This window comes from Pelophylax lessonae, assembly GCF_965119305.1.
Source record: "Pelophylax lessonae genome assembly, chromosome: 1".
Taxonomy (NCBI): Eukaryota; Metazoa; Chordata; class Amphibia; order Anura; family Ranidae; genus Pelophylax; species Pelophylax lessonae.
In genome coordinates this window covers 516,991,924-517,015,441 of record NC_138768.1, presented here as the reverse complement: position 1 = coordinate 517,015,441, position 23,518 = coordinate 516,991,924, and the positions used below count along the sequence as shown (strand labels likewise).

Here is a 23,518-nt window from a genome sequence, read left to right as displayed (position 1 = left end):
CTACACTATGTGGTGCTGTACCCTACACTAATACTCTACTAGTGTATGGTAGCGATCAAAACATTCCCCGATGCAGAGACCAGGTTGGTCAGGACATCTGGGACAATAATAGCGGGTGTCACTCCTACATTCGCGCCTGCTATAGACACGACATCTTCTTTGGGGGTGTCTTTGGGTATGGGTACGCAGGAGGACATGTGGAAAATGTCTCTCATGGAGCTGGCTCACTGCATCTGGAAGGGGAAGTTGGGCAGGCATACCTCCTGGGTACAGGTAGGCACTGATGATCGCTTCCTGGAATTCTCGGAAGGATCCAGTTCGTCCTGATGCCCTGTATAGGACAAAGGCGTTCAGCATAGCCAATTGGAATAAAAAAAGACACTTTTTTGTACCAGCGTCTGGCTTTACGGGCAACTAAATACGGCGCCAAAAGCTGGTCGTTAAGGTCCACCCCTCCCATATTAAGGTTGTAGTCGTGGACACAGAGGGGTTTCTCCATAACGCCAGTTGCCGTAGAAATTTCGATCGTCGTGTCTGCGTGAAGGGAGGACAGAACGAAAACATCCCGTGTATCCCTCCACTTCACTGCAAGCAATTTGTCCGTTTTTCAAGCAGGCTCTCTCCCCCCGACTAAGACGGGAATTTACAAGCCGTTGGGGGAAGCCCCGGCGATTAGGTCGCACAGTGCCACATGCACCAATTAGTAATTCAAGAAGGTGACTAAATAGTGGCACGCTTGTGTAGAAGTTGTCCACGTACAAATGGTACCCCTTTCCGGATAAGGGTGACACCAAGTCCCAAACTATCTTGCCGCTGCTCCCTATGTAGTCTGGGCAGTTGGGGGGCTCCACAGTGCTATCTTTTCCCTCATATACCCAGAAACTAACTGTATAGCCTGTGGCCCTGTCACAGAGCTTGTACAGCTTGACCCCCTATCTGGCATGCTTGCTGGGGAGGTACTGTTTCATAGCAAGGCGGCCAGTAAGCTTAATCAGGGTCTCGTCAACGCAGACAACTTGTTCGGGCGTAAACAAGGCTGCAAACCGCTGATTGAAGTGGTCTATAAGGGGCCGAATTTTGTGGAGCCAATCCTATTCAGGGTCTCCCCGAGGACGACAGATTTCATTGTCGTTGAAATGCATAAATCGCAGAATTTGCTCGTATCTCGCCCTGGACATGGAGGCGGAGTACATGCGCATATGGACCAATATAGCCACAATTCACTCTGTTTGGTTATGCCCATGTGGAGGGAAAGGCCCAGAAATATTTTAAAATCGGGAACCGTTATAGGTTTCAGGCTGAATGGTCTGGCAAGGGGCGAATTTGGGTTGGCGGCGATAAATTGTTGTGCATATAAATTTGATTGATCCACAATAGATCCGTAAAGATCTTCCGTGAAGAACAGCTCAAAAAAATTCAGGGGCATAAAACCAGCTGTCTTCACGTGGATTCCAAGTTGGGCAGTGAATGGGGGGGGGGAAGTACTGGTGCTGTAGAATCAGTGGGTTGCCAATTGGGATATGCCAACGCATCAGGGAGGGCACTATGGGCTCTACGGGCCTGTTTTCGAATACACGGTGGCTGCGGGCCACTACTCGTTCTAGCCACCGCACCAGCTTCAACTGCACTTATGGGACTAGCCACGTCACCAAGTGTTACTGCAGTGCTGGTTGTACTAGGTCCAGGGTGTACTAGGCCGCTGGCGCTTGCCAGGCCACCAGAAGGATGAGCGGCACTAGTACCGACACTCTGCTCCATACGAGCACCCTGCGATTCCTGCATCTCAACAACTCCAGAATGGGGTCGGGTATGCCTGGGTCTAACAGGGACTTATCTGTCGTCGGAGCTATCTGTCAGGGAGCCGCTGCTGTCATCAGTTTCGTATACTGACCCTGATTCTGCCAGTGAGTCTTCCCCATCGCTCTCATCTGACATGGTCAGTATACTGTAAGCCTCTGCACTACTGTACCAACGTTTGTTCATTTTAGTTAAATTTACTGGTACAGTAGTGTGACTAACAGGTAATAAAAGCACCTGGTTGTCAAGGACTATTTCAACCGCTACCAAAAAAAACTGCTAATGCTAGCAGGGATCAGGACTGACTCTGCGAACACAGCGGTTTTGTGTGTTGTGTTTTTTTGTAAGTGACAGAAATCTATTTGATTACTACACTTACCTGGGTGGGGTGGGGGAGGGGTTAAACGCAGGTGCTGGCAGGAATCAGTGCTGATCGTGCAAACACCACGTTTTGGGAACCCTAAACTATGGGGACACTAGTATAGTTCTGATCAGATCAGATATTGATCTGTTCAAACACTATGCTAGTAATGGAAGTGTGTGTGTGTGGTAATCAAGGGGTTATTTATAACTATGCGCCGGGGATCTGCGCTATTTTAGACTGACGCTAACACTAGCTAATGTCACCTGTGTCACTAATAATAGTGATCAGAAAAAAAAACTGTACACTATAAAAGTGACACTGTGACAGGGCAATGAAGGGTTAACTGGGGGTGATGGGGGTAGCGGGGACCCTAAACCTCCTTGGGACAGAAACTAACTTGCTAGAGCTAACTCAAGTCACAATCGCACTAATACAAAATGCAGTAAAACCGTATATTACATGTGTATTGGTGTGCAATGTGACGGGGGAAGGGGTTAACTGGATGTGATCAGGGGGTTAAATCTTTATTGGGAGGGGTGGTGGGTATCCTAAGGATAAAAGGAACGACCGCAAGCTCTAAACCTTGCCATATGTCACACTTATACGGGTATATAGGAAAATGCTATATACTGTATACAGTGTGTGTTATGACAGGGGGTGTAGGGGTTAACTGGGGGGGGGGGGGGCGATAGGGGGTTAAATGTGCCTATCTTTTAAGTGTGTGTGTATGTGTGCTTCGTGCAGTACTCAATTAGATGTGCTCTCTTCTCTCGATGAATCCAAAAAGTATCATGGGAGGGGAGAGCGGGTCTTTTCTGAGCCTGTGTTTACATTACACAGGCTCAGCATGGAATCTGATTGGGCAGGACCGATCAACAGGTCCAGGCCAAAAATCATTGGCCTGGACTTGATGACTGATCGGTTCTGAACCAGGTCATCGGCGGGGGCACGTGGGAGCGCGCCCCAGACCGGCGTGAGCAAGCGACGTAGTACTACGTCACTTTGTCTGCACGGGGCTGACTGCTGCTGTAAATGTACTTGTGGCGGTCGGCAAGTGGATAAATAAAAAAAAAAAAAAAGGGGGGGGGGGGATCCAGGATCATGCACCTTTCCGCAGCCGGAAACAGACAGCTACTGGCACGCTTTATGTTATGATGTGAACTCTTAATTATGCCAAGATATAGCAAAAGTGCTGAGATTTGTTTAGATTTTGGTCATAAAGATTTTTTTATTTATTTTTTTGTATATTCTAGAGTGGTATGGACAACATAGTTACAATTATTATTCAGTCAAAGGGGAACAGAGGACCAACACAGTCTTCTACAGCACATCTCCATACATTTCTGAGCACACCTTTCTGTGCAGTAGACTTGTATTAAATCTGATGCCACAATACCTCCATATCTATGTAAAAGTCCAACACAGTTTTTCTCAACCTTTTTTCATTTGGGGCACCCTTTAAAAATATGAAAAATATGCACAATCTTCAGGCACCCCATTCTAAAATGTAAAAAAAATGGCACTAATAGTCTTACATAACACAGCAACATCCACACATGTAAGACATCCAACATTAGAGGTGATTTATTGTTCCAAGGCAATACCACCTTTGCATACTGGAACTGACTAGTATTCCAATATTTCTCTTACAGTTTCTCTTCCTCACTCTGCTAATGTGACCCCAGTAGTGATGGAGAGGGGCGGCAGCGTGGCAAGCAAGGTTGCTGTGCAGGCTCCAAATGTCCTTCTCAACCCATGACATCATTGGTTGTTAGGATGCTGGTGGCAAGAAGGTTGTAGTTGTTCACAATGAAAACCTGTGGCTTTGTGGAACTAAAAGGCAGGCTTGATCCACCTGCTAGCTTGTATACAATTTCTGGGCAATATGCCAAGGCCCTCCTGAAGAAACTTTAAAGATCTCTCAGGGTGCCTGGACACCCTAGTTGAAAAAGGCCGACTTAAGATAATCATCCAGCAGTTGAATTTCCACTCCCAATTATAGAGACTCTTATATAGAAATGCTTTCTAGATTAGTAGAGAAGATATTGCCAGTACTGTACAGTGCCTACGAAATAGTTTTAGAACTATGCAATTTCATATTAAGCAGCAATACTTTAAAGTGGTTCTAAAGGCATTCTATGATTGAAGTGCAGCACCCTCCTAGGTAGGTGCTAGGTGCATAAAAGCTTAGCGGCTCCATCTGCTTATAGGGGGAGCCTGATTGTTAGTTTTGCCTGTTGCATGTGTCCATGTGTGATTCATCTGGTCTGAGGGAGTGTCCTCACTGTATCCAATAGGGGACCATGTTGGACAGGAAACCCAGCCAGTGACACACAGGCTTTTGTGGCTCTCCCAGTTGGTTGGCACAACAGTGGTGCATCCTGGGATACATCCTAAAAGCCAAGGGCACATGTAACATGGTGTCTTTGGGCGGGAAGCCAGGTCCCAGGAGGAGGGTGATGGCTGTCTCTCCTCCTGTCGGTGTGGAAGGTGGTCACAGGCGGTTGGCCTAGTGGACCAGAAGTGTGGTGCTGAGCCAGGAGGTCCAGTGGATACTGACAGCGGAGCAAGTGGCACAGCAACTGAAGGAAAAACAGTGTCCGTGAGTACCAGGGGTCTGCCCAGGAAGGGGACCACTCCAGTGAGAGTCAGTGGACAGGAGCTAGCACACACAGCAAGTGAGAAAGGGGGTTGCTCTGTGCGAAACCATTGCATAGAGCAGGTAAGTAGGACATGTTATTAAAATAAATCGGAACCTTTTACAAAGGCTTTAATAAATGCTTTTTCTTCCTCCAATATAAAAAAGTCAAGTTTGCAGATATACTGTACCCATTTCTTTAAGCCTATCTTTAAAGAGCTGTACTGGTATGCATAAGGGTCCTTCTAGTGCGCACATGGTGCGGGGTTTAGGTGTATGTAATGTACACAGTGCAGGAGCCAGAAGTATATACAATGCAGCAGCACATTTGCTTCGTTTCTCTGTCACCCCCTAGGCATAGCACAGAGGAACCCCCCCCATTCGCACACACATAATCTACACATTCATGCACACATATACAGTGTTAAACATGTACAAACTTGCCTATATAAACACAAATTATCACCTATCTCAGGCTGTCCCTTCTGGTGTGAAAGCGTGGGGAGGCCTGTACCGAGAGAGAGCAGCTTGGCAGGCTCTGCCCTGTAGAAGGCCACCCTCTTCATTCCTGTATACAAAATTTGGCTGCTTGGAAACACCTTTTTGGCAGCCAAAGTCAAGTTGTATCAGAAGTCAATAGAGAAACATAATTTAGGATAGACCGTGTTCAAAAATAGTAGTTTACAGTTGATAATGATTTCAAAACCCAGTACAGTAAGGATTAAAGTGGAACTTTACCCCTGACAACTTGATAAAAAAAATATTGCTCTTTAGCAAGGAACATACAATCCACATTAATAAATATACCACCAAAATCAGTGTGTGCTGTACATTGCCTCCAGCATGGTTCCTGTTTCTTATTGCTGGAGGCTGCCATTTTGCTGAAGTCAAGAGCTCCTGAGCAGCAGTAAATCCTTAAAGAAGAACTCAGTCTGAACTCCCCAATTTTATTTATTTATTTTTCTGGCTCTACTTGCCTGATGGGGTTATCTGCAAAATTCATACACTCACTCATCCAGTGGTATCCAGCGTTGTCTAGCTGAGATCCTCTCATGTCTGGCCACAGCTCCGTCCCACGCTGTAATGTTCTCTGATGTAATCGAGAGGCCTGTCCCCTCCTCCTGTTCTTGAATTAAAGTGACATGCATATTCCGGGAGGCACAGCGGGCAGTGTGCGAGTCATTCGCTAAGGCTAGTGACGTGCATAGGGAGGCAGGGCGGACTTTAAATAAAAAAAAATAAACAATATGCATGTATGTGTGTATATATGTATGTATGTATGTATATATATATATGTATGTATGTGTGTATATATATATATATATATATATATATATATATATATATATATATATATATATATATATATATATATATATATATATATATATATATATATATATATATATATATATATTATAGATTATTTTTTAAGGACGTTATTTTTATTCCTTTATATCTGAAGCAATGTAGTAGCTTAACTGTATCTGGAAGCCTACATGGGCTGGAGAAAACTTTTTGACTGTTTTTTATGACTGGTTGTAGTACTGTCCGTGGTGACAACAGGTAGGGTAATGCAACCTGGTCAACTTGTTTTTCATTGCCATGCTTACTGTACATTTGATTATGCAGTTGTTATCACATGATATGCTTTTATTCTTCATGGTTTTAATATGCGCTTTGAATTCCATGGTGATGCACTGTGCTGTTATGCTTTGAACAATGTCATGTTTGTTGTACTGTCTGAAAACTACTAATAAAGAAGATTATACATAAAGGCAGGAATTCACTTTTGTTTCTGTAAAAATCATGCTGTTGTGCTGGACTTTTATTTTTGCCATTAGGTACAGCTGAAATCACCCGGAGTTTCCCAGAAATCCTTCAAGGATGATGCAGTCACTCTGTCTTGCAAAAAAAATACCCCCCGCCACTTCTATAACTTGAGGAATGTTTACATGGAAGAAGGTACATCTATTAATAAAGTCATTGACTTGTGTAATTTAATCACTGATGGTCTATGTTTTAGTGACCCTGAAAGAATTATAGTTCAGCAAGGAGTACAGAAGTGTTTTTAGGGGAGTCGCTAGTGCAAAATTGAACCTGGGTTTCCTGTAAATCTCATACAAACACTCCCAGCTTTCCCACTCAACCTTCAGGAGTTGACATTAATAAAGACTAAAAAGAGTAAACTTGTGCGCTAAAATGGGGTAAGCGACCCGATGAATGTTATAAATGAGAAACTAGTGATGGACGTGGAACTCCTCCAAGCTAGCAGCTGATTTTGATAGTGTCCCCACGTATCACAATGTAAAAAGCAAGTAAAAATCAGCGCTATACTCTCAATGAGGGGGACCACTCGTTTTATCTACAACCGATGATCTCAAAGACTGTGGATAACATTAATTACATAATGAATAATTGTGTAGGTGTGTGGGTGGATGATTAATCAAAATAGTGCAGAATAAGAAAAGAAAATTAATAGTGGAGAAAAAATCTTCAAAGCTTCATCAAATTGTGAACAATCTACTGAATCCAGATCTGCATGATCATAAACAACCACAATTGACCAGCAAGAAAAACAATTGATAAGTTTATAGTTGCTAAGCATATAAATGATGCACATCAATAAATAAAATCGTGCAATTAGCGGTATAAAGTGAATATAAACAATTCAAGAACAGTGCAAAAGTGCTGAATCAGACATGCACAAATAGTCCATGAAATAAATCTAAGGTTAGTGATAGTCCAATAAAAATGAATTCATAAGGTGCAAAGTGCCGATAGATATATGGTGATATCTTCCAGTGTGATTTAAAAGGTGAACTAGATTTTCAAACACATCAAATCAAAGTGAGTGTGTCCCGGTGAGCTCACAATCCAACACCGAGTGCAGTGGCCGCTCACCTCCACAACACTCAAAAAGAGTGTTAAGTATAAATCTCCAGGCTCCTCACTATCTTCTGACGTGTATATATTATCCTCCAGCTGTTATGGTTTTACATACTATCCTCCGGTTGTTATGGATTAAGTAATTTCAACTCGGTCCACATAAGTATCTCCCTGTGTCTAGTGCTTGTAAGGCTTTCAGACATGGATGCGTACGCGAATGTTGAGGAGCCAAGTGAAGCTATTAAAACTTTTCAGCAGCTGGGTGTTACTGATGTGTTGTGTGAAACATGCGAACAACTGGGATGGAAACTGCCAACAAAAATACAAAATGAGGCAATTCCTGTAGCCTAAATGGCAAATAAAGTGCTATGTAATAACTTATTAAAAATTCAGATATAGAACGTTAGTGGATGAATAAATTAATTTTTTGAGCAAAAAATATTATTATTATTCAGGTAAGGTGCTCAAATGGTGGACCGTGATCCAAAACAATTCATGCAGGATAGTGGATGATATTGATTGAATATCAGGTGCTCCAGTGAATAAAGATGGTAATCCCACAAACAAAGCTTTCTTTTGGTGGTATTTGATCACCTGTGCGATTTTTTACTTTTTGCGCTACAAACAAAAAGATAGCGTCAATTTTGAAAAAATAACAATATTTTTCACATTTTGTTATATGAAATTCCCCCCAAAAAAATGTAAAAATCAAAATTTTTAAAAATTTTTGGCCAATTTGTTTTCTGCTACCCATGTTTGGTAAAAAAAAATCACAATAAGCGTATTTTGATTGGTTTGCGCAAAAGTTATTGCATTTACTAACTAAGGGAAAGATTTCTGTCATTTTTGGTGTGTTTTTTTTTTAACGAGTAATGGCGGCGATCTGCAATTTTTTTTTTTTTTTTTTTTTGCGGGACTGCGACATTGCGGCGGACAGATCGGACCCTTGACTGAATCTAAATTATAACAAAATATAAATGAGACAGGGTTTGATTATAATATATTGAAAAAGGAGAAAAAAGAAAAAAAAAATTGGTAGAGAAAACACTACCTTGAGTAGTATATGTTTGAAAAAATACTATCCAATCCCGGAGAAGGAGGACGGGGCCGATCCAGAGAACGCCTGGCCCGGGGCCCCAGGGAGCATGATGTCATATTAAATCTGTTATACCTTTTAGAGATCCTAGTGTGATCCATGTGAAATTGTATTTACTTTTAATTAATGTGAATTTTACAATCTTTTGTATGCTAATTCTCTGTATGTGTCCTCATCGGTTGTATATGTGACTCTTTTTAATAAATGTATTCATTTATTCATTATACAGTCCAGTTGTCCTCTCTCAAAGTCCCATTTTTTTTCCTTGGTTTTTTTGCATATGTATTTAGGGATGGAGGCAACCAGACAGAAACGTTGGCTGACCATATTTCTTTTGTTATGTACAAATGTACTCCCAAATGACAAGCCATATATTGGGCATTTGAACAGCGCTGCAAGATGTCTCTGGTGGCATAGCAGAGTCAGGATGGCCTCAGCAGCTGGACCTCGGGAGGATGCGGCCAGTGGATTCGGCACTTCCTAGAAAAGCGGGGCGCTCCCAACGGCTCGTCCTGATGTAATTTCCAGGTGCAGGGAGATCTCTTAGGTGACACGTTTGCGGAGCATGTGCTCCTCCTTCAGGCTTGTTCTAGGAAGTGCTGCATCCACTGGCCGCATCCTCCCGAGGCCCAGCCGCTGAGGCCATCTTGACTATGCTCTGCCAACAGGGACATCTTGCAGTGCTGTTCAAATGCCCAATATATGGCTTGCCATTGTGAGTATATTTCTACATAGCTGTTATTCATATGCTACACTTAGATGGCGCTTGTTTCCTTCCCACTCATCCCTCCCATCGATTGGAATGTAGATGCCCCAGGGGATTGGGCATTCATGTAATGGTTTACAATGCAAAAATGGCATTTACCAAGAACTGCTTGTAAAGAAATGCCTATCCTTTTACAGCCAAGGAAGTAGCCAAATCATGCTGTGTATTTACTTTCCCTTGACCTCTGCATACTATGCATTACTTACGTTACTTTACATTTCTACACTACACCCTTCTGAAATCTGTCCATTGTGTTTACTCTTGAACAAGAGCAAAGTAGCCTTAGGTTTTATTTTTTTTTTTTTTGCCATACCCCCTTTAAGTCCCTTTCACTGTGTAATTTGGCCACACCAACCATCCACATGCCACAATATTGCTCTCCAATATTGCACTTACATATGCTCTTACATTCCTGTCAACAATTCTATCAACACCCCTACTTTGGTAAATTCTTATAGTCACCCATACCTTTTAACCCCAGGGTGGCTACTGGTCTAATCACATCTTTCAAGATCAGTACAGAATGTTTGGTAAATGTCACATTCAATGCTTTATAAATACTGTGCATAGTCTATTTCTACAATTTTTATATGGCCAACAAGGACAAGGTGCCTATTTCCATAAACAATTTAAAAGCCTTCTGTTCGGTTTCAGGTATGTCTCTCATCTGTTATCAGTGGATTTGATATTCAAATAGCAGGGTTTGGCTTTGTAATATTAGTATTTGTGCCTGGGAACAACATGGAAAAATATTGGCCAGGTTAATTGCATTTTGTTTCCATCCATTTAGATTCCCCACAAATACAGCGATCTGTTAGAGTGCATTTTCAGTTGGATAAAGCCTCTCCAGAACAGACACCTATTTACAACTCGCCTGTGGTTCTCTACCCACTTCCCATCAGCTGGTCTGGTAAGTATGTTAGTGAGTTTAGATTTTATAATAAATGGATCACTTGATTTAGGGTCTGACGTGGACCACTAATGGGTCACTTGCATGTGAACCTCCGCAAAGAATGTGGAGATTTCAAGTACCTGTGACTGGCCACATTTTCAATCACACGTTCTAAGACTATGAGAAAAAGTTTGTGGTGTTGGTGCCAACAAAAACCTGCGTAAAGGAAGTGATAAATGGATATATAAATCTATAAAATGTATAGGATGTGAAAATAAATCCTAAAAAGTGCAGGATTAAATCCTAATATAGGAGCTGCAATAAACACATGAATACTTGAAATATGAGAAGAAACTAAATATTACTAAATAAAAAATTGCGCTCAACTAAAAAAACACTTGTGCAAAAATAAAAACCTTATATGAAAGCAAAAATAAGGTGCATATTCTAGTGCAACAATAAGCATACAACATACAAAATAGTGTATAATCATGTACAACCATAGGTCTATTATCAAGTGGACTAAACGTATAAATGCAAAATGAATAAGTGAAATATATAGTCCATAGTGATAGCAATGAATGTCCAATAAAAATAGGAAATTTGATGGTGACAATAATGGCAGCACTTGATAGGTTGTATACACCTCCACCAAATACACAGGAACACCCGGTGTGCAATCAAGGCTTACCGGATGAAATGGAGCCCTTAAATTACAGGGGGTCAATGAAAGCAGACTCAGGACACCAGAAATATAGACACCCGATACCAGGACCGGCACCTCTTCCAATATACTCCAAATAGATCCCCCTTTGATTTCACTAAAACTAGGAATGGACTCCCATATAGCGTAAAGAAAGGAACAAGAGGACTCAGATAGTGAAGTACGTACAAAAATTGGAATTTAATAATGGTAGATACTTACATGGTACAGGTATTAAAAGGGCATATCAAAAGCGGTCTCCGGGTAAGGAACGCCGCTTCTGCGTTACACCGGGGGCCGGAAGTGACGTGGTAGCGCAATGATCCTGCGTTTCGTCAGCTCGTATCTGACGATGACCCTGATGACGTCTGATACGAGCTGACGAAATGTGTCTCTGGTGTCCTGAGTCTGCTTTCATTGACCCCCCTGTAATTTAAGGGCTCCATTTCATCCGGTAAGCCTTGATTGCACACCGGGTGTTCCTGTGTATTTGGTGGAGGTGTATACAACCTATCAAGTGCTGCCATTATTGTCACCATCAAATTCCTATTTTTATTGGACATTCATTGCTATCACTATGAACTATATATTTATTTAATTTATTAATTTTGCATTTATATGTTTAGTCCACTTGATAATGGACCTATGATTGTACATGATTATCCACTATTTTGTATGTTTATTGTTGCACTATAATATGCACCTTATTTTTGCTTTCATATAATGTCTTTATTTTTGTTCTAAGACTGTAGCATGCTATATAAATCTTTACAGACCTAGATAAGAGATTTACACAAGCACACACATGTAGGGCTTGCATTCGTATGAGCCACTATGTATTGGTGCCCTGCTTCTTAGTGAGAACAACCCTTTAGGCAATATTGCACCCTCTGACACAAGGCTGGAGGAAAGCACCACTTACAGTCTCTGTACAGCAGGGCTGGAGTCTGAAATGAAGAAGCTGCATAATCAGCCAATCAGTTCATGTGCTGATCAGAAGCATGCCAATGGGAGAAAGCAGAGAGATGGTGTCTGAGGAGACTGAGGACATCTGGTGGCATACAAAGTACTACAGGAGAAATCTCAGGATTGTCTGTTAATAGGGCAGCAAAGATGGTTTTATTATCTTTTCTTTTCATTTTCATTTTGTTGTTTTTTGCCTTGTTCAGAATTGTTCCTAATGCTACATTATCCCAAACCTTTATAAAGTATAGTTGCACTCTGGGGAACTTGCTTAGTCTGTTATGGCGCTTTTCCACTGCATGGAACCGAACGGTTTGGCTTGCTTTTGTGCTTTTCCACTGCTGGTACCGCATGGTATGGTGTAGGAACGGTTCGGTACGGTACGGCGGCGCTTTTCCACTGCATGGAACCGAACGGTACGGCTCTCAAAAACAGTACCACCTCGATTGTGGTTCCAAGAGGTACCATACCCGGTACCATATCCCACAATCCTTTGCATGCAGTCACTACTAGCCACTGATTGGTCAGAGAATCCCACCCACCCCGTTGTTATCCCCCCCACTTAACTTTAGTACTACTTTAGTGGAAAAGCAAACCATACCGCACCGTAGCGAACTGTTCCAACACCGTACCATGCGGTACCAGCAGTGGAAAACCAAACCGGGCCAAGCAGGGCCGAGTAGAGCCGAGCCGGTACTTGCAGTGGAAAAGTGCCATTATGGTCATTGCAATTAAAATGAAATTGATAATGGTATGGGTGTGTTCAGCTGTACTTGGAGCAGGTTTTTTCTTTGACCTGTTTTCATTTTTAAACCTTTCTCTATGGGTCCCAACAAACACTATACAATAGGTGGGATCTCCCTGTATACAAGTAATAAAAGAGGAAAACAACTGTGCCCTATTATATCTAATGATCTACCTTTTTACTGATCTGTTTAGATGACTGCACTTTACTTGGACATGTAGAAGGAAACTGGATCCCTGTTCCAGATCATCAGTACTTTAGTAATATCCCGAAAGGTAACTCTGGAGATCCCTTCAATCTGTGAGTATATTTAGTTACTGCATTACAACATGTTTTACAAGAAAATGTAATAATTGCAGGGCGTGTTTCTTTTCAGATACACTTTTATGTGTAATGCTCAAGCAGCTTCACGCACTCTGCACCTAAGGAAGAAGGACATACCTTTTAAAACCCGCAGTGCTCCAGAATACACGCTAGTCATAGATCTGGTAATTGCTTATGAGATTACAGCTGTTGTATATATGAGAAGGGCTTACATGTTCACAAAAGTGAGAAAATTGTTTTTTCCATCTCATTATCTTCCCAATTGACATTTTGGCTTCTCAACCTTTTGGGAAATTGGGCAAGGACACCTTTTTTATTTTTGAAACAAAAGTTCAAAAAAGTGAGAATTACACAAAGGGGAAAGATGATCACATGAGTGCATCATAACTATTTTCTTTTAATACAATATCCTACACTATTGGGTAACATTTTGGGAAAAATATTATGCAAGCTATGTACATTTCTGTAATACTATTCTCTGTTGCCCTGGGCAACCATTTAGATTCCAGCTGAAAGTAACAAATTAAGATGATGAATGCAAGCATTCAAGTGATACTATGGATTTATTCAATCACACGTTCTAAGACTGTAGCATGAGGGACTTTACAGACCTAAATAAGAGATTTACCCAAGAACACACGTAGGGCTTGCGTTCGTATGAGCCACTTATGTATTGGTGCCCTCAGCTTCTCCTTTTAGTTTGTAAATTATTCCAATAATTCCTCCATTAAAATTCTAGTAAGAGATTGTGAATTTTTATAGGTGCACCTACTGTTTTGGTATTTCCCACAGATTTATAAAAAGTGCACAAAATAATTAGCATTTTACATTTTCTGAAATGTTTGCTTACATGCAGGATGTCCTGGTTCAGAGCTCACTCATCCCAATTGATGATGCAGAGTGCACATTTCTAACACCCTTCCAGGACACATTCTACAAGGTTTGTAAATTCTGGACTCGTTTGTATACTTCTGGGGTGGCGCTTTAGTAGTATGCCACTGTCAACGGAACAAGATTTCTAGACATTGATAGATTACAATATAGACAATATAGCTGTTCAAAAATGTGTCCAAAGCCATCCCAAACAGTAAAATTGTTTAGCTTGCTACAATTATTTCAAATGTTCTTATAGGCAGCATCTATCACATGACACAGCTGAAGGAGGACTTCCCCAGGTCTGTTAAGGGGGGTGGGGGGGGGGATCTGAACTGGTGGTGGGAAGAGGAATCTGTACTTGGGGGGGGGGGGGGGGGCTGTGCTTAATGTTTTCCACTAGGCACTCAAGGCTGAACCCCCTCCCCAAGGAAAAAAATTATAATCTATGGCCCCCGGCAGACATATTAAGATCACCTCCAAAATCCAGCTTTAGCATTGAAAATGTTGAGAGGTATTGTATGATGATCTCAACTAATCATGGAGACTGGAATACTTTTTTTATTTTTAAAAGTAAATTCCTTTTTAAAATTTGACACTTTAGAATGCAAAAAAATACAAGAAACTGTAGGCTTTTGTTCTTTAGTTTGATAACTGTGCACTCTGGTGCCAGAGTAAATAAAGTTATGCATTATAAATTCTCTGTATATCGGTAATCTGTTGTCCCTCATTCGAAATCTGCAGTTCTCCTCTCAGCACAGGAAGATCTTCCTGGGGTCTTATTAGCTGGCATCCATGGAATCAGAAGAATTTCAAATATATTGTTTGTATCATCCCATCCCCTGTAGAGAAATTTAGATATAATGGAGGAGTATTCACAGAATAAATGAAACTATTATCCAGGATAGATAGGGATTATCAACAGAGTGGCACAGGGGTAAGTGATTGCAAGGCTAGCTTCCTGCCCTGTACATGCCCCAATACATCTTCTGATTGCATTCCCCTTCTCATATGGCTTCTGTGCTACTAAGCCAGCTGTGGCGCTTCATGAAAAGCTGCTGAAGGTCCATCAGGACCAGAATTGTTTCTACAACACAATGTATGTCTAGTATGGTTGGTTTTCCTTACAAATCAATGTTGCATATTTAAATAGATGATCGTTCTATTGCAGGTGTATTTAAAAGTGAGACCTCATGTCAAAAACTTCCTTCAAGCTGTTAGTAAATTATATGAGGTAAGAACTGATAAAAAGTATTTTGAAGAGTTTTGCCCTATCTTTATTTCCTGCCAACAAGATGTCTGACCCTATCTAACTGGTTTGGGGCGTGTGATGACTGTACCAATGTTTCCTTAGTATCTAACAAAACTCTACTTGGGATTACCCGATTGCAGATCCTTTGCAGTCAAGGTACAATATCTACCGTTCAATGAAATTGCAAAAAGCAATTTGAATTTGAAATAAGGCAAGGCCCCTAATACTTTCTCTTTCTCCCAGAACACCCAGATCCTTCTCCACTGTTTGACTCCCCCAGCAGTTCTCCGCCTAGTATATATGATGCATGTATATTCTTAGCTCCCAAGTGCATCATTTTACGTTTATCAACATTAAACCTCATTTGCCACACAGTTGCCCAATGAAACATTGCATTGACGTTGTTCCACTGCATAGATTGGTAAACACTGAAATGGTACTTTTAATCCCAGTTCCTATATAATTTATAAATATATTAAAACAAAATGGTCCCAACACTGAACCTTGGGGTACAACACTTATAACTTTAGACCATTCAGAGTAAAAATCATTAACCACTACTCTCCGAATACAGTCTTTAAGCCAGTTTTCTATCCATTTACAAACTGATCTTTCCAAGCCTGTAGACTTTACCTTACACATTGGTCATGTGTGGGGAACTGTGTCAAATGCTTTGAAAAAATCTAAATATACCATGTTCACAGCCACCCCTCAACACTTTCAAATGCACTGTGCTACCAGGATCTAATTTGAGGCTGCTCAGCCAGCCAGAAATGTTTTTTTTTTTTTTCTACTATAAAGTTAGATGCATATTTTAACCACTTGTCTACCACTCACTGAGCTGGTACTGCGGCAAAGTGGCTCGTTATTGTCCAGCGGCGTAGACCTACGTCACTGGACTCCTCCCCTTCTCGGTGGTGCACGCGCGCCGCCGGAGACTCGCTCCCGCTGTATTCAGACACAGCGGGAGTCGGGGCAGGGGAGGAGCGAGAGATCACCGCCGCTCTTCCCCGATCGTCGGGGATCGAGTGAGGAAATCCGCCCGATTGTGTAAGCAAAGCGGGCGGATGTCCTATGTGACAGGCAGGGATAGATTACAGGATTCAGCATAGCTGAACCTGCGATCTGTGTCTGTGTCACACAATCCCCTCCCCCCCACACACATCAGTAAGCAGGAGGCATACATTTAACCCCTTGATCACCAATAAGGTTAACCCCTTCCCTGCCAGTGTCATTAGCTATAAATATGCACTGTTACTGTAATAATGTCACTCGTACCCCCAAAGTGTCAAAAATGTCAGTTAGGGGTCCGATCTGTCCGCCGCAATGTCGCAGTCCCGCAAAAAAAATCGCAGATCGCCTACTAGTTAAAAAAAAAATAAAAATGACATAAATCTTTCCCGTAGTTGGTAGCTGCGATAACTTTTGCGCAAACCAATCAAAATACGCTTATTGCGATTTATTTTATTTTTTTTACCAAACATATGTAGCAGAAAACAAATTGGCCTAAAATGTTAAAAAATTTAGATTTTTACATTTTTTTTTTTTTTGGGAATTTCATATAAAAAAAATTGAATATATTGGATATTTTTAAACTGTCAAATTAGAAAATGTCAATTTTTTCGCAAAATTTTTGCTCTTTTTTTATATTAATATCGCAAAAAATGAAAAGCGCAGAGGTGATCAAATGCCACCAAAAGAAAGCTCTGTTTGTGGGAAAAAAAGGACGTTAATTTAGTTTGGGTACGGCTTTGCATGACCGCGCAATTGTCAGTTAATATAGAAGAAAGGTAGGGTGATGGCGCTGCCTAGTAATTAATAGGGTGTTGACAAATGCTGATGAAAGGTGCTAATGAAAGATAAGAATATGTATAATGCACTAGAAGTCCAGAATATGGAAAAAGAGCACGAAAGGTACAACTATATGATAAAATCCAAAAAAAAAAAGAAAATATGGCAAAAATATCAAAATTAAAAATATAGTGTACAGATATACCGCATTAGCATATAAAAGTGATATGTGCATGTATGTGTGAACATAAAAGGTATAATAAAAAAAAAAAAAAAGTATAATAAAAACTTGGTTCACCTAATATTATCCAATTGTCAGTTAAAGTCGCACAGTGCCAAGTTGCAAAAAGTGGCCTGGACGTAAAGCAGGAAAATCCTCCGGTGGTAAAGTGGTTAACAAATCTCTTTTCAAGAAAAGGGAGGTGCAAAGCCCAGTGTGGAATTCTATGGCAAAAACTATGCAACCAAGAAAAAGTGCATATTTGACATTGTAAACAGCAACATGGATAGCATGTTTACCAACTATAATTAGGCTTCTATTTTGGCTGTAGTATTTGTGTAAACTTTTGCAATGATGTACAGTGCTACAGTTCATATAGCTAGCAGTTATGCCACACAAAAATGCAGTCGTGAGACATATGGAAATGTTTTACTTCAACAAACTCACCAATACTTGTTCTACAACATTTCTTTTTCATGCAGTTATTTATATATACAACCGCAAGGAAGGAGTATGGAGAACAAATTATGGAAATCCTGGACCCACAGAAAACATTGATCAGGTGAAATTTAGCTTTCTTTTACAGAAGCGTGAATTTAACAATACATTTACCTGTGCCACAAAAACTAGAAAGCAATCAGACTTGTGGGCACTGGGCATGATCCACATGTTGAATCATCCTTTTCTAAGCTACCAATAAATGAGAAATGGGTTAATTGCCTATACATGTTGGGTGATGTAATGAAGAGTTACTATCAGAGTTGTATAAAGTACTCGAAACCCATACTTCAGTAAAAGTACAAGTGCTCGATCAAAAAGTGACTTGAGTAGAAGTACTAAAGTATTCAACATTTTTTGTACTTAAGTATTGCAAGTAGTTTTTTTTTTTTTTAATTTTGCTACTCAAGTACTGAAAGTAAAAGTACCAGTAGTTTTGAAAAAAAATTGCTACTCAAGTACTGAAAGTAAAAGTACAAGTACTGTGTTATGTAGTTATTAAAGAAAGAAGTCAAAAGTTTGAACATCATATTGTTTTTTATTATTTCAAATGCAGCTTTATACATACAGTAGCATTTATATTCATATTTTCAAATAAATGCATGCTGCTCTACCCTGTTGCTTTTGTGCATATTTCCATGCCTTTCAGAGTCCCATCTGCTCAAGACTGTGACAACATGGAGACAGTCTACCCTTGTCTTATTAGCTCTGCATGCGTGAATTTGAGCAGTGCTGCCTGGCTCATAGCTACAGCTTGTTTGAAAAATTATTTTGAATTGTCTTTAGTTGCACTGGCAAAAACCTCTCCTAGAGGGGAACATGGAGGAAGGCTGATGAAAGTGAATGTGTCTTCAGAATAAAGTGGAATGTCAGACTTTAAAAAAAAAATCAAAAGGCAGCAGCTACAAATACTGTAGCTGCTGACTTTTAAATATCGGGTACTTACCAGTGCTTGGTATCCAGCACTGTCTTCCAATAGCCTGTACAACCATTCTCACTGATTCAGTTCCCCAGCACTGCCATCTTGGATTTGGGAGATGGCCACGACTTCCTAAGTAATCCCAGTCTGCTCCCACTGCGCATGCGCTAGATCATATTGCGCTGTGGGACTGGTCCTGCAGGGACGTATGATGGGTCCCAGGAGGCTGTGGGCGGGTACCCTGGGAAAGCCCAAGCAGATGTCATTCTTGCCTAGGTGACAAGTTGAAGTGGGAGCAGGATAAAAAAAAAAACATCAAAAAGTGTTTAGGGTCAGGGACGGGGAGGAGGAATAGCAGCACTTTCACTTTTGATTGAAGGCCTGCTTTAGGGAATGACCTAATTTCTTCAACATTTTGGAAAATAAAACAATGTGCAAAGCAATTAAGCATTAATGTATAGTTAGCCATTCATCTGTGTGTACCCTTCTACTGCAATAGCTTCTAAAATGGTTGTCAGAATTAATAATTAATAATAATTAATAATATCTCGCTGTGCCTCCATTATGTCAGAATGTTTATACTGCTCTGAATATACAGTGTCTATTTATGGTTAATAATAAGCAAAGATCTGTGTGAAAGGAGAATCTCAACTTATTCCATAAATCAATATTTAGCAAATTCTTTTTATTGATTAATTTCTTTATAAAAGCATATACCAATCTTAGTGAAAACAGTCTACAGTATGGAATATATAAAAGTTTTATTCACGAGACATGTAATCACGATAAATGATCAAACTTGAGATGACACAAAGAGATAACTTTACAAAAATACGAACTTCAAACAATAAATGCAATGTGATGTGTAGCTCAATAATGAAAGCGAAACTGAAACAAAGTTAAAGTGAAACGAAAGCAAGATTACCATTTCCCCAGATGTAGTAGAAACCATATTTGAATGTTCTATATAATCAGACCACAATTGTCTGCGAAATACACAGCCTGATAGTCACTTCACTGCAGATGAAGTGAGAATAAGCCATGCAAAACGGAAGACTTAAAATCGCAAATAATGCGCTTAATCTGATATTAATAAAAATATTATAAAAACAAAAATCATCTCTTTAGAGAAAAATCTACATATGGTTTATACGGCTGGGATTGTACTCTTGTTACCCTTTAAATATGAAATGTAAAACATTTAAGGAAGTACATAAACAATATTGAATAATAATCAAATAATTAGCAAGGCATATTTACCATATTTAAAATGGCCGCTAGCTTAGAATAGTAGTTACCAGGTTCCTTAAGATGGCTGCTTTTCCAAGATGGTGGCCAATTAGGGAGTAGTTTCGCTTGGCGTCCCTCAAAGGTTCAGATACATGATGGATTGAAATGAAGTCTGTGTAGATGAGTCTGTGCATGGTTGTAGTAGTGTGTATGTTTTAAGTGTGATGTATATTGGGCAAAATGTGATGTGTCATGTGTCTCTCTCATCTGGGCTTTTATATGGTATAGAACAAAGGACTATTAAAATTACCATAAGTTAAACCCAGAGGGAGTAACATGATCATCATTGGTTTGGAACATCTTATTCATTAACTGGTGGTGTCATAGGGTGACACCTCTTGGTCAACCAGTATATTAAAATTAAATAAAGATTTCTCCATTTAAGACTATTATAAAACAACATAAAATGTATCCATGCTTTCATCTACTACATCTACATGTCCATCTAATCCACCAGGTATCTGAATAAAGGTTAATCTCGATAACACCATTCTAATATTTAATATATCTTATTTATATATATATATATATATATATTGGAAATGACTTTTTAACCCAAGACTTCAACTACCGTAGTAGCATTCAGTCACCAGAGATGGCACTCTTGCATTGCTCTTAGCTTCGGCATATAGCAATATTTATCTTCAAATAAACTTTGAACTTTAAATTGACCAATAGCTTATAATCCAGACCTTCTGGAGTCTAGCAAGGTCAATCAAAATTTTATGATGCTTTCTACATCTTACAATTTACAAATGTTTACTGAAGTCTGTCTTGACATAAAGAGATGAGTCATCAAAATCAGTAAAGTTAGAAGTTAGCAAAATATGAAACAATTATAATATATATCAATTTTCTACATATATATGTATATTATTTGGGTATATATTTCATTGATATTATGTTACATATAAGATTATAACCTATCTGTAAATCCTATTTTTAAATGGGTTTAAACACAGAAAAATACTGACTCATTTTATGATCCCACACAAACAGGATTACCTTGGTATATTGTCAGCTAGTCTTTATCTTAAAGAAAGTCAACAGACTATTTATTTATTACCTTAGGTCAACACAGCATGTCTGGAGTAAAACCTGTTGAATATGCACTTTTAAAGGAGGCTTGAACTTTCAACAACCTTTAACAAAATGGATGTCATTGCTAATTCTATACAGATCAAAATATGACATTTAATTTCTATTTGTGAAATTTAAATCTCCCCAAATAACCCTGACACATCCCCCCCCCCTTTCTCTCAGTAGGTAGGTGATCAACCTTAAAACTAACTGGGAGGAAGTTTTATTAAAAAGGAAAATGTCCTGTCATATTTTCTAAGAGAGTAGTTCATATTGGGGATTGTTTATTATAACTTTCAAGCAAAGCAATGAAAATGAAAAAGCAGTTCCAAGTGTCAGTTCGTAGCGACTTTGCTATTGTTAGCTATGTCACAACTGTTTCTTGTTAGTCTTTTGAGTTTCGATCTTCTAGTAAAGAAACTCAAATTTCCTTGAACTCTCCATCTTAAGTTTGCAAAGTTTTTGATAAATATAGAAATGTACTGCGATGGTATTGGCAACTACCATTCAAAACGCAGTAAACAATGTTAACAAACAGGAATCCGAGAAATCTCTTTGAACGTGGATTGAACAATGAATGGTCTCAGCATGGTCTAGAGTGTCAGACACCCAGACTGAGTTTTGCTCACATGTGCAATGCACCACTCTCACATCTCCTTCAATTGAAAACAGGAGGTAGTGCGATTCATCTAAATGGATTTCCTCAGATCAAATGCACAAAGATCTTTTAAAACAAATCTTCCTCTCCATCAATAAGAATCCTGGGCGTCTCGCAGCATGATTCCTGAAGAGGTACTTGATTCAATGAGGGGTTCCGTCCTGAGCTAGGCTCCAAGGAGTAAGATGACCCATCCGATTGCCACGTTTATGGCAAACATCATCGTCTGTATCAATCAACGACCTGGCATGGAAGGTTATTCTCCCTCTATTGGATGAAATATACAGTATGAATATATATTCTCATCAATTGACATTTCAATGTGAGGTTGGTAGATCTTTTATCTGACCACCATGAAATGTGAGACTAACTTCTGGGGCTCATTAACATGGAGATGTATTTATCGCCATGCATACCACACATTGAACAATTTAACAATGATACAATATTTTGTTAAAATGTACCTACTTTTTCGGGAGGAAAAATATATTATATCTCCCCCTTTGGGGCATCAATGCAATTTATTGTATGCAACAAAACTACCTGACATTGAGGATTCCTTCTTGGTTACCGTACACAACCTTTAACCTCTTGACTTCATTACGTCATTAGGGTTTGATCCTCCTTGGTATCACCGTCATTGCCGATTTTTTTTAAATGTGCCCGCTTTGAGCGACCTGTTTGAGTCAGAGGGATGAAGTGACCACTGAAAAATAGGAGGGTAGTTAGTATCTAACAACCAAGATCCCCCCTGGCAGAGATTTGCAGGATCCTCAATACTGTGACCTGGGGATAAAATGGTTTTAGAACCTCTGTCTCCTATGCCTTTATTCAGTGTGTCCCTCTGATTCCTGGCCATTTGGGCATTTAAGGATTTTGTGGCCCTTGGTTGGCCACAAGATTTGTTCCTAAAGAGGAATTTATTATTTTAATTCTGGGCTACAGTGTCCTGAGTGAACCAAGTGATCATCTGATCCAACTTGGCATCTACTTAGCTGAAGACCTCTTTCAGAATTGTATTGTTGGCTCCGCCTCCTGCGGTGCCTATGTCTCTCGGGTTCAGACAGATTGGACAGATCCCCATCAGAACCATTTATTCGGTTCTGGCGTGAGATCTGGGCCTTAACATCTCTTGATCTTCCCGAGGATTTTGGGGAGCCCTAAGATGGGGCAAATCCCTATTTATTTGTGGGTCCCCCCCCCCCTTGTTGAGGATATTGGGCATAGCGAGTTTTTTTATCCTCAAGGGTGACTTGGGCTCTTTGGGGATACTCCCTAGAGACTCTTTTAAACCTTGGGCCCTGTCCCCTTGGAAGGAAATTCTAAAATGGCCTCGGTTCCCCCCCTTCCTAATTGGTGGGGTGTCCGGTGTCCTTCTTGAGGTATCCGGTATAAAATCTTTCTCCTTTTTTTTTTATGAGGGTTGAGAGGAAAGATGCGTCTCTGCCACAATTTTGGGGACAGGTTTACGCCTTTCTTTGCATTCACTGGTCTGTTGGGTGGAGTACAAATCGTCACTCTCTTTCACCAACCATTCCAGTGAACACCTCAACTTTGTAGTCCCTTGCCAAACTTATTATTTATGTACCTGGGCAATGCCTCAAAGCACAGGGATTTAAATTCCCGGTGGTTGTACTCAAGCTCCTTCATTGAAGGGTGTTAAGCACTTTTGAGTACAGCCAAAATTTAAATGGGGCTTTGGTGCTGTGTACATTTTAAATTATATATAGCAGCTCTAGCAGCATTAAGGGTTTTTTTTA

The 23,518-nt window shown here is 40.1% G+C and overlaps 1 protein-coding gene across 1 annotated transcript in view; it reads left to right on the top strand.

Moving 5' to 3' along the window:
- Positions 1-23,518, top strand: part of LOC309545116 (CTD small phosphatase-like protein 3) — a gene marked incomplete at its 3' end in the record, with an annotated part of 68,283 nt that overhangs the window by 5,692 nt on the left and 39,073 nt on the right. Inside the window, exons 2-8 of the mRNA XM_082244248.1 lie at positions 6,644-6,764; positions 10,341-10,460; positions 13,048-13,153; positions 13,230-13,341; positions 14,034-14,117; positions 15,222-15,284; positions 17,796-17,875. Of these exons, the coding sequence (XP_082100374.1) occupies positions 6,644-6,764; positions 10,341-10,460; positions 13,048-13,153; positions 13,230-13,341; positions 14,034-14,117; positions 15,222-15,284; positions 17,796-17,875 (686 nt within the window). The remainder of the gene's footprint in view (positions 1-6,643; positions 6,765-10,340; positions 10,461-13,047; positions 13,154-13,229; positions 13,342-14,033; positions 14,118-15,221; positions 15,285-17,795; positions 17,876-23,518) is intronic.